The sequence below is a fragment of the Salarias fasciatus genome, chromosome 1 (assembly GCF_902148845.1).
Source record: "Salarias fasciatus chromosome 1, fSalaFa1.1, whole genome shotgun sequence".
In the NCBI taxonomy this organism is placed as follows: domain Eukaryota; kingdom Metazoa; phylum Chordata; class Actinopteri; order Blenniiformes; family Blenniidae; genus Salarias; species Salarias fasciatus.
This window is the reverse complement of record NC_043745.1, coordinates 33,893,505-33,905,750: the sequence shown is the minus strand read 5'-3', so window position 1 is coordinate 33,905,750 and position 12,246 is coordinate 33,893,505. Positions and strand designations below refer to the sequence as shown.

At 42.7% G+C, this 12,246-nt stretch overlaps 1 protein-coding gene across 2 annotated transcripts in view; it reads right to left on the bottom strand.

The window, feature by feature from the left end:
- Positions 1 to 12,246, bottom strand: part of mpped2a (metallophosphoesterase domain containing 2a) — a 79,654-nt gene that overhangs the window by 47,487 nt on the left and 19,921 nt on the right. For both annotated transcript variants that reach the window (XM_030095753.1, XM_030095760.1), the window contains exon 4: positions 4,285 to 4,466. In XM_030095753.1, the coding sequence (XP_029951613.1) occupies positions 4,285 to 4,466 (182 nt within the window). The remainder of the gene's footprint in view (positions 1 to 4,284; positions 4,467 to 12,246) is intronic.

The following is a 12,246-nucleotide window of genomic DNA, read 5'->3' as shown; positions in this document are numbered from 1 at the left end:
GAGATGTCTAGAAGACGGCATAAGTGTGCCAACCCCTCCGCACTGGAGTGTATTGTGCGTTTGTTGTGCCTTTGTGTTACGGGGGAAAATAAGGACACGGCACCTGGCAGTGCTTTAACGAGACAGCGACGTCAAACAGTACACATTAAGAGAATCTTTTAAAAGTTTGTATTATTTGCATGGCACATTCTAAAATATCTATATAATCTTTCGGGGTTTTTTTTGTTTTGTTTTTTTAAAGGACCTATATCATGCAAAATCTATTTTTTTGAAGGTTTTTAGCATGCCACAAAGTTGAGTTCCCTTTCAAACCACCCCAAAATGTTATTTCATCCACGCAGTCTGAGTAATCTCTTTCAGTCTGCTGCTCTTTACAGCAGCCCCTCCCTTCGGGTAGAAAACAGCTCGTTTGAAATTCTTAAACCTAAGTACGTCACAAAGTTGAACTCCTCCCCACCATTCGTCTCCCACCCCACCCCCGCAGACAACAGGCGCACTCTTCTCTGACCAGCACGCAGCTGATTCGCATTTTCACACTGAGGAGGAGGAGGAGGAGGAGGAGGGCCCCCCCCCCCCCCCACCCCCCCCCCCCCCCCCCCCCCCCCCCTCCCCCCCCCCCCCCCCCCCCGTAGGCCTCGGCAATCAGCGTTGCTGCTTTTTATATCTCCGATTACAGATATAAACTTAACCATTGTCTGAAAGCACAATCAAGTAAGAGCAAGAGTCTGAAGGGTCTGCGCTTGGTGAGTTTCTAACAGGAAAAGATGTTTTCGCGTGTGTTTGTGTGTACAGAAGCTAAAGCTAAAGAGCAAAAGCTAACCCTTAGAGAAGCTAATGCATGACATATTGAAGCGCTGATTGGTTGAATTATCTGTCAGTCAAAGTCCACAGGGGGAGAGGGATCTTCAGTGAAACGGAGCGTTTTCTCTTCCGGGTTTCAGGTTTAACTCCGAAAATCTTTTATTTAACACAAAATGACTTTTCCTTAGCGCCAAAAATAAACTATTAACATGTTAATGCCAATAATAGGGTTTGGGCGAGCTAAAAAAAAAGCATGATACAGGTCCTTTAAAGGTGCTGTAGGCAGGATTCGATCTCCGCCATCTTGCTTAGGGTTACTAAGCAAATGGTGATTTGACCCATCTAAGATGGCGATTTGAAACCCAGCACAGCCAATCCTGTCCTGTTTTCTCTGACATCACGCCCTTACGCAAGTTAAGCCCCTCCCACAAGAACGTGCGACAAACGCCCTCGACCAATCACGGTTAGAGCCTCATGGGCTCTTCTGATTGGTCAAAGATACCTGGAGCTGTCGAGATTCCTTTTCAGCTCAGGACAGAGACAGATTGAAACGCTGCGCCCTCGCGGTAGTGCAATTATGCTACACTCCTAAAGGATTATCAATGGATACTCTAATATTTAATCCAAAGAAACAGAAAAATTAGCATTGACTAGCAAAATCCTGCCTACAGCACCTTTAAGTGACAGAATCAGTGGAATGAACAGAAAAACATGTAAACACATTAACAGTCCTGTTAGTTAAGCTACAATCAAAGCTACTTAAGTTTGTCATGCTTACTCATGTATTTAAAGGATGCGATGGCGCTATCAGTTTTTCCTCTGTACTCATTGTTCAATCCCCAGGTAACCTCTCTGTACGGCAGGTACAGGATTAGACCTTCATCTGAAGGGTTGACCCCCTAAAGCAGCGATGAGCCAGTTTTCACCACAGAAATGTCATCCTCTCTACCCAGAGATTCAGAATATAACAGACTACTTGTCCAAATGAGAATTGGAGCTAATAATCTACCATAAGAACGAACTGAATGTATATTAATCTTATTGAATAGTAAATTCAAGCATTTGATGATTTCAGTGTTAAAATACACTCAATTTTACACCCTTTAGAGAAAAACTGCAATAGATATTGGCTTCAAATGGGGTTAATTGACCTTCTTCCATGTGTGACGATATTTGGAAACTACTTTGCCGGCCCCAGAGAAGACAGCGAGGGGATGCATGTTTTTATAATTACCAGCCTACCAGAGTTTTATGCACCAAGAATTTTAGAAACTGGGGAGAATTTCATTTACAGACACACTTCAAGAGTCAGGGCTTGAACAAACAGAGCCAAAGAATGGAGCAATGCTCCTAGTAGCATTTACTGTATATACAGGAAAAAGTGCAATAAGGAAGTAGAAGGAGTGTGTGAACGTGGTTTCTGTTGCAGTACTTCGTAATTTTCATGGTCATGTCAGTTTAATTTTACTGGTAGTTATTAGCTGTGCCTCATACTACCTGTCAAACTGTGCTATTTGAGTTTATATTCTCATCCTGTCAGTGGTTTCACCATCGAAACCAGAGTTGTCTGCGAACCTTTCTCACTGTACGACACCAGACCACATCACAACTCAAGCTTTGGTCAGGAACATTGTCACATTTGCTCAAGTTCATCTGAACTCCCAACAGACATCAATCAGCTGACGAGGAGACACTGAACCATATTTTCTATTGGTCATGTAAGGCCTTAATTCAGATGAATTGGACACTAACATTGCTGCTGCGTTACAAGGTGTTAAAAAATGTCTCTCTGACTTTTTACCAAAGTGGGACAAGGGGGCAATGAATGTAGCATTGGTATTCTCTATCTCGGTGTTAACTCTTTAATCAGTCTTCTCATAGTGGAGAATCTGAACAGGAGGTTATGAGCAGACGAGACGAGGAGTGCGAGACGTGTTTTCAGTGAAGTTTTGTTGAGTTGGAGAAGTGGATGATGCTGCAGGAGTCGTTTGAGAAGTTTTTCTAAACTGGATTTTTTTTTCTTCCCCCTTCTTGTGCTGTAGAATCTGGGTCAGCACTGGAATCTACTGTAACTGCTGTGAATCCCGACTGACTGCAGCTGCTGTCGTCTTTCGCAGAGGCAAAACTTTGACAACCACCTTTCAACTCTACAGGGGGCAAGTGTTTGATACTCAAATCATAAGAGTTTGAGAGCAGCACCGCTTTAAGCAGCTCACACTTTTCCTTCTAATGATTTTCACAGTGGAAAAAATAAAAAGTAAGTCAGGACAGTTTGAAAAAAATTAGCTGTTCTCTTCAGACACAACTGGTGAACTGCTTCACTGTTTACCACCAGAAACTGCACTGTTTCCATCGTGGTTAATGAGGAACATGAACATTTTCCCTCCAGCTGAAAGCGTACATTTCAGCTTTCAAGCAGCACTTTAATGATAAATGTCACGACCAATCTGAGTTCCTGAACCAGTGTCCACTTTCATCTGTGTAAACTTGTGAACCCTCATTTAGCGAGAACACAAACTGCATTTCCAGTTGTTTGATGAAGTGTTTTTGTATTGCATTTAACTCATTCGTCAATGAGACTCATGCAAAACCTGTTAACAGAGGGAGAAAGAGTGTTTCTGTACTCGACTCAATGAGAAGCTTCTGACTGTAGTTTTCTTCGGTGTTTCTGACTCTGTATTTGTTCAGGAAGCGGATTCACAAAGCCTTACGACGTGCATGAATTTTTCTCTCGAGTTTGTCGGATATTGGTTCATGCAGGCAGAAGGTTGGCCAAAGAAAAGTTTCAGGATTGTCTTAAGAGTTATCTCAAAACAGCTTGAAATGTGAGATTAACAGAAATGCTAAAGGTTTGCGTCAGCGTTAGAAGGGGCAAGTTCTTTGTTTTTCGCTCAGAGCTGATCAACAAGCTAATACGAACAACTGAAAACTCTTCAGACTTCAGACGTTACAGGTCAGAGTGGTGGGTGGCACATATTGATTTACTGAGAACATCAGACGGCGTGTGTGTGCTTTTTTTCTTACTCGAGTGTGAAACATGACTACATTTGACTGACTGAAATGCTTCGCATTCATCGGGGTCCGTAGACGAAACACTGAAACCACACACGCGCCACACACACACACACACACACTCATGCAGCCAAAGCTCCCACCCACAGCATGGAGCCCGAGCGAGGGGGGTCGTAGGTTAACTGAGCCAGGGTGTCAGGTCAGAAGGGTTAAACTGGACACTTTAGCACAGCAGTTGGGGGGGTCAACGGGGGGGGGGTTTCATTGTGTGTGTCTGGTTACCAGTGAAGCACGCACCTCGTCTCGTGCCTCTGGTGCGCTCCCTGCTCATTAAGGCATGTCAGTGGAGTGAGAGCGTGAATGTGTACGTCCCGTAGCGTGCAGCCAAGTGTGTGTGTGTGTGTGTGTGTGTGTGTGTGTGTGTGTGTGTGTGTGTGTGTGTGTGTGTGTGTGTATTAAGAGGTTTAGTACCTAGCCAGTCGTTGAACTTCTTAACCTCTGAGGGCAAACCCAGCTCGGTGAAGTCGCCCATGTGCAGCAGCACATCGCCGTAGGGCATCTGGATGCCATCTGTACGCGAGTGTGTGTCTGAAACACACACAAACCTGGTGTGCCCTGCTGGTTTGGGAGTGTCGTAAGGAATCGGGTCCACCCTGAAAACAGAGAGAGGATGAAGAAGGTGTTAAGAGTAGGACTTAAGGATGAGACGACGACACAACTACAATCAGAAAACACTGTACCACCTTCTCTGAAGTCACACTTCAAGTTCGGGGGGTGGAACTTTTCGACTAATATCTAATATGCCGACATTTCACTTTCCTTCAGGCAAGTTGCTGATGATCATGCGAACATTTTCTTCAATGCTGATTAAATTTAGTCTCTCCTCTACCTGAAAAATTCACATTTTCTACCCACATTCAATGCAGCCCGTTTGTTTTACTCAGTTCGGCATTTAGTATTCAAGTGGAAACGAAGCTTCGGTGATCAGATTTGCATTTCAACGACGATTTTGATGAGATAACTACACACAACTGGCGATCGCATTGCGAATATTTGTGAAAGAAAAACTTGAAAGTTAAATTAGAAGGTAATTCTGACAGGATTTTACTAGTACCATTAATATTCCTTAGAATACACTTGAATATTTTGTCAAAACTGTAACACCTGTGGCTTCAACTTGAAGCATTATCAAAAACAGTGTAGAAATTCTTAAAAATGTGTTTTCTGACCCATTACAAACAGAAAAGTGATCCACTTCTTTGGTTTGTTTTTGATGTCTGCCCTGGGCTCTACTTAGTATTTTTTTATAATTTTGTACATCATTCTCTCTTTAAATGGAGCTTTCACTCAATACATCAGCCCCTTTCACTTTTGTGATGTTTTAAAAAGTGTGCCCAATACAGAAGCGGCTCTTTATGAAATATATGCCAATTTCACACCCGATGGCAAAAGGGACACGGCAGAAAGACTGGAACCTTAAAGCGGCCATTTGTTGTGCAAAATAAATTATACGCTGCACAAAATAATGCCTGTAGCGGATGCTAAATGCATCTCAAAGAAAAGAGAAGGCATTATACCAACACAAAATTTGGGGTTCGGGATGGAAAACAACCAGTGCTTTGGCTGATTTGTGGACACGAGAAGGGCAATGGATGTTTGGGGCCTTCAGATTGGCTAAAGAGACGGTGAATTGAGGCATCCCATATCTCTTCCATCCATTATCTGAAGAAAAAACACTTAGACCCAAGTATGGCTGGGAAAGAAAAAAAAAAAAAAACTTCTTTATTCGGCCTGTTTTGTTTGTTGTCAGCTCGTCTGTTAAAAGGGAGAAAAACCTGTCGTTTTTTTCTAACTAAAAGGAGAGAAGAAAAAAAAATGTCTTGTCTGTAATTGAAGTCTACAATGTGCAATCCTGCAGCACTCTGCCACTAGACCATTATTTCATTAGAAGGGATGTCACTCCGTCGACAGCATCAGACACATAATCAACCCTGCAATCTCCAACCTGACAAGCATGCGCGCACATAAACACGGGGTTAACTCGCATGTGCTCAGACGTGGCGTCGGAAAACACAGGCGGATGAAATCAAAAGGCTGGCAGCCCGGAGGGGACGTCATTAACAGAAATACGGCGGACAGGCACTTCTGCACAAAGAAAACGTTATTTACAAGGGCAGAGTTTGGAGGGTTCTCGTTTTGGGAGCCATTTCCACATTTTACTGTCCCATATGGAGCCGATTAATAGAGGCTAATAAAGGCTTCCGTTCAAATGCTGAGAGGCTGTTCAATGTCGAGATGAGCCGACCTGGACATCCTGATGTATGTCTGCAGTGAATGCAATACAGTAGCTTACAAAGCAGTGGGTTATATTAGGGTCCAGGACCCCATCAGTCTGAATGCCGTGCCCTCTCTGCGGCTGCAACATTAAATTGTCAAAGGAATATGGGATATTTTGGCACAGTAAAGATCAGAGAGAGGGTCCGAAGCCTTTCTTCAAAGCAATCTGTAGGGATTCCAGAGGGGGACAAAAAAGGCTGGGAACCTCTGCTATGGGGAGTAACAAATGAGCATTTCTGAGAGCCAACCGTGCTGTTGGAGTCATCCCAGTCCCTCAATAAAAACACAACTGAATTATTCAATTAGTTTTACATCAATAGATTGGAAAAAGTATCTAAAGGCACATATTAACATGCCATCTAATCTTATCTTGGCAATCCAAGAAATTGAAGAAAAATAGGTAGTTCGTTACATTGGGAGTCTATGAAAACAACATTTCTGAGAACGGCTTCCAGAGTAAAACTTTCCGATGTAAACAGTGAAAACACAACTTCTCTGAAACCAAGATGACTGCACAGGCAGTATTCCAGAGTGCCCTGCTCACTTTTTACATGAAACAGCCCCTTTTCTCCATTTAAGTGTACATTACTGATCATCTGATCGGATGTCAGCGAAACCACAGGCTGGGAGATCAGATTAATGGACCAATCAGCCGGTAAGGCAGCATGCTCGTCTCTATCACATAATTTGAACGTGGATTAAAAATCACTGGAAAAAGTTGGAAGGTCTGAGTTGAAAATCTTGGGAGGAAAGTCTTTTTCAGAAACATCGAAATGTTTTCCAAATGGCTCGGTTCCCACAGAAGTTGTACAGTGTATTGATTGATTAGTGTTTGGCTGCTTCCTCGCAAAAGTTTAGCCGCAGTAAGTTATTCGAAACTTCACCGTCGTCTTGGTTAGTTTTATTGCGAGATGTCGTTTCTGTCCCGACGACGACCGCTTCCCAATTCTTAAATTGATGCCCCACCAGGGGGACACAGTATAAATTACATCAGAAAAAATACTGTGTAATTCAGTGTATACATTTAGTGAGCCAGAGTGCGCACAAACCTTCATAAAGAACAAACTGGAAAATCAGGTAAAACATTAACTTTCAGGGGAACTAGATCTACAAATTCAGACCCGTTTGAGGTTTTAGGACTCACCATATAGTTAAAATGAATGAGTGACAAAAGATGTCAGAGGATGGTATAGCTTGTAACAACGTGTAATGTTTCTCTGGTGTATTTTACACCCTGTAAACAGTAACTTGTAGCATTGTGTTTCCAGGCTGTAGCCAGTTAACCGAACTGGAGGCTTTTGCATTTTCCTGCTCGTAGCCTGCAGTGATAAGATATTTGAAAGCCATTAGACCTTTCCATATTTCATACATCCTCCACACGCTCGGCTCTGCCGCTCTGCAGCTTGTAAGTTATCCAAGCAGACCTGGAACCACATATTAACCACACTGAATGAAATGAAAAACTAGCCACAAAGATAATGATATTTACTATTGACTGTGTGCAGTAAATAAGTCTCAGTTGCTCCCATACACACACACACACACACACACACAAGCAAACCTAAGTCTGCAGAGGAGCACATACATTGTAATGTAGCAGCTGATTAGGTTTGGTGCTCTGTGGTGCCTGGACGTCATGCAGCTTTACAGGATTCGACAGTTCTGGTCATGGAGGAAAGGACGAATGCAGAACCACATGGGATAACAAAACAGACACACACAGAGTCATATATACATACCAACTCCCCCCATCGCACACTCGCACACAAGCATGCATATTAAAACAAAGCCAGGAGAAAAACAACCTCCATCTCCTCCCTTTTCCTTTGAGATTTAATCCACCCGGAGAATGTAAGTAAATACCAGCAGCCCCTATCAATTAGAGCAGGCCCAGGCCAAGAAACCTTCATGATAGTAATGCATTGGTCTCTCACGCACACACACACAAAGAGAGCGAGAGGGAGAGAGAGAGAGTTCCTGTCTTTCCTGTTAACATATGACTGTATAACAATCCAGAGGTTCATTAGTAATGTATACAGGAGTTCAGGAGTTCAGCAGAGCAGCAGAGGCCTCTGATCTATTGTAAACGGAGACAGTGAAAATGAAAAAGTCTTCCTGTGCTCCGGCAGCAGGTAAAAGAATATCCTCCAGTGACGGGCTGAACCGCGTTAGCATGAAGGTTCGTGTTAACATGTCTGAGCTCCGGCGTGACATCTGAGGGAAGACTGCGGAGGGGGTGCGGGCGGGGGGGAGAGGAGAAATGCTAATGCGCTCATGGAGGGCAGGAGCACACTCTGAAATCGCCATGACATTGGAGCTGACACAAAACCGAGGTTTGCGGCTGCAAAATATCTGCCCGATGAAGAAATGTCTGTGATCCTCCGGAGGAACAAAAAAACCTCCAGGCATTAACTTCTCCTCACCTACAGCTGCGACGTGACAGCAGGAATTAGCTTCAACAGTTTAACAGTTGCTCAAATAAGTGATTTGAAATCACATGCATGTGTCTTTCATGTGGGAAACTAAATTACATTACTGTGACACCAATTAATTCATGCTTTCATTATAAAGTGTAGTGTTGCTCGAGCCAGTATGAGCCACTTCAGCTTTCTATTTATTTTAATTACAACATTTAGAGACTGCAGTGCTCAGGAAGTCAATTTGTTTTTTTGTTTTTTTTCCCCCAAGAAATTTGGAATTGTTTTTGATTCTTTATTGGGCTACTGGGTAAACTTGGTCGTTACATGAACAGTTACCAACAGCTGTTTTGATTTACAACATCGGAAAATGGTGATAAATATGAGAAAATGTACTTATCAAGCCATTAAAACCATGTCTATTCTCCAGCTTTGTTTTCCATTCTTACTTCTGCAGGTCATTTATGCCCGATGTGCATGTGGGGGGGGAAAATATCAGATTTTCACATGAAACGTGCTCTTTTTATCTTAACATTGGCAAATATCTGATGAAGCACACTGCAAAGTGTTTCCCAATTATGATTTCCCCAGAAAATCAAGAGTTCATTTGTCCAGACCTGAAGAAAATCCTCCATTTACAACTTCACGATCGCCGTCAATTGGAGTGAGACATTTTTATAGTTTCCTGAGCTCAAAGATTTACTAATCATTTAACAAACTGGTGGTCAAGGTCAACTAACAGTAGAATCTGTATGAACACACTTGTAGCCTCTCAAAATCATGTAAAAGGTAATTAAAAAGAGACAAGCTTAAGATGTATCATCTTCAAAGCCCCTCAAAAAACTCAAAGTCAAAGTGTAAAAACGGCTAAATCACAAAGCACAAAAATGCATCAACTCCTGCAGTTATGTTTGTAAAGGAGGGAAGTAAGTCTAAATGAGAGGGAGAGAGACAGACGGAGGGGAGGAGGAGCGCTCTCTGATGTCTGTGGGAGGATATTTGATTTGACTGAGCACACTTGGCTCCGTGGCCTTTTGGAAAAACACACAAGCAAACGGAGTCAAAGTTCAGCCGGCGCTCGCTCCTTCAAACGCCACGCTTAACTCGCAGCAGATAAGAAGGTCGCCATCTCTGTCACTCTCAGCCTCGCCGAGCACTTTAAGGATGCCACATAATCACTATGATTGATTACATTGCCTCGGAGTATTTTTTTTTTTCTTTTTCTTTTTTGGAAAACCTCCCGAGACACTTGGTCTAACATACTGCAGCTGCGAGCTGGAGGGCCAAAAAAGCTGTCGGACTAATGCCGCTCTTATCAAACGTTTTAGAATTACTTACAACTAAATCCTGCAATCAATCACTGCAGGACAAAACTGAATGAATGTATATAAATTAATATATTAGAGGGGCAACATGAAGCTGTTTCAACAAGCTGGAAAAGAAAATAAGAGCTCGCTTGAGCCAATTATGGTCAAGGAACATTTGTTTTCAGCAATCTCAAAGCACTTTTACACACAGTTTCCTGCCCGAGGACACTTCCACACACGGACAGCCTCAGATAGGGATCGAACTACCAACATTACCATGGGAGCATAGCATAAACTTCTGCACCACCTGAGCCACGTGTGTTCTGTACTTAGTCATTTAAAAATGAACTCATCCACGGCTTCAGTTTCATATCGTATCACATCTTCTACATTTTTAGGAACTCTGAGGTGTCCCGTGTTGAGTTTCACTGTGTAATTGTAAAGTTTTTAAAGTGGTTTCTGGGTGCAGAGGCCAGCCTTTGTAATGTTTTGCTACTCAGTTCAGCCAAAGAAGAATGCTTTGAAGTCTCCAGTAAGTTTTCAGAGATTTTCAATCACAATTCTGGCTGCTATTTGGTTTAAAAAAGAGAAGCACCTTTATTTTTTCACATTTCACTGGTTGAATGCCGTCTGAGATGTTTGTGTGAGGATGTAACTGCTTTTCCCACTGCAACCAGCATGGGTACCAGCGGTTTTAAACAAATAATTTTGCCGTGGACTGGCAGAGATGGTGTTGATAAAACGCCATAACAATCCATTAAAAAAAACAAATAAATTAAAAAACTAAGGCGAAGTAGAAGTAAGCAAAGGACATAAGCGCTGGCAGAAGTGGAGTGTTTTTCAAAATAAAACTCAATGCTGACTCACAAGAAATTTAAAAGTATACTTTCAAAATAGAACTTTTTATTCTCTCGTTGCAGCCCGACGGTTGGGGATCCCTGGTTAAGGTCATCTACGAGCACCGTACTCTTTGAACGATAACGTCTTGTCATTCAACCCAGAAGGGGTTGAATGAATCATCCAGAGAGAAACTTTCAAAAGCCCCAGTTTTTGGGAGCCAGACAAGCCAGAGCCAGAGCCAGAGCCAGAGCCAGAGCCAGAGCCAGAGCCAGGGCCGCGGTTGGTGCGAACACAAGGAACCGGTTCAAAGTTGGGACTAGCCCCGATTTGGCCCTGGAACCAGTTTGGTCGAAAAGGGGTAACTGCAATAAAATTGGGATTTTGGAAACTGAACTGCCTGTATGGTTAAAGTGTGAGCATCTCGCCGTGTGTGTCCTGTGATGGACCAGCGAGCCACCAGGATATGTGTCATCACAGTAAGAGGGACGACACCTGACGTGATAAGTGAGTTAGTTTAAGTAATGGAGAACAGTTTAGATAATTTGATCCTTTACCTAAAATCTTGCTGTTGAAGTTTGTTAATTATTATATATTTAAATAATAATTTTTTTCTGTTGTGGCACACCACCCACCCGTAACTTTATAAAACTTAAATGCTCATTATTAACAACTAGAAAACTGTTCGTTATTTTTTGCAATGAGGCATACACACATGAAAAGAACATCTAATAATCAAATTAAATTCAATCCTATAAGTTCTGGTTCATATTGGCCAAGTTGATCAGGTCGTTGACCTCGGAGCCTTCCTCTTTTCTCGCCACAGAAGAACACGTCAATCACACGCCGCTCTTTTCTTATACCTGTCGCCACCTGCTGCTGGAGGATTAGCATCAAGCTCCTCCTCCTCCTCGTCCTCCTCTTCATCCTTCCTGCTCCGCCATTGTTAATGAAGTTGTTGCGCTAATCAATGAAAGCCACAAGCAGGGACGGAGGCCCCTAAAACCTCCAGGGGTCAAAGGGGACACGAGGAAATAGACCGCTAATCAACTTGAGCCCGGCAGTTCACACATGACAAACAGGGTCACGACTCGTCACTCCAGCAGGACGGCGAGCTGTAGTGTCCGCGCCAGAATGATGCAGCAGGATCGAGCATAAAACTTTCCCAACAAAATCCAATACCATATCATTTAAAGGTTTTTTCTTTTGTTTTGTACCTGCAGAATAAGTGAATTTACTGTGACACATTACATGAAGCAGGATTAAGTCTTCCTACGGACTACATTCTACCGTTTGAAGTCGATTAACTTTCCAGAACTAGTCACCTGATGAATTCAACACATTTCAGCATGAAACAGGACCAGATGATGGATTCGTGGTTTAAAACCACATTTAGAAAAACAACAAAAGAAGCGGTAGAATTACTGCCTGGGAATCTAAAGTTTGTTCCTCATACATGATGACGTTACCACAAAACACGTGTTTTTAAAACGCTTGAAGTCTTTTCTGAATGAATCGGTTCCTCCGCTCTGGTT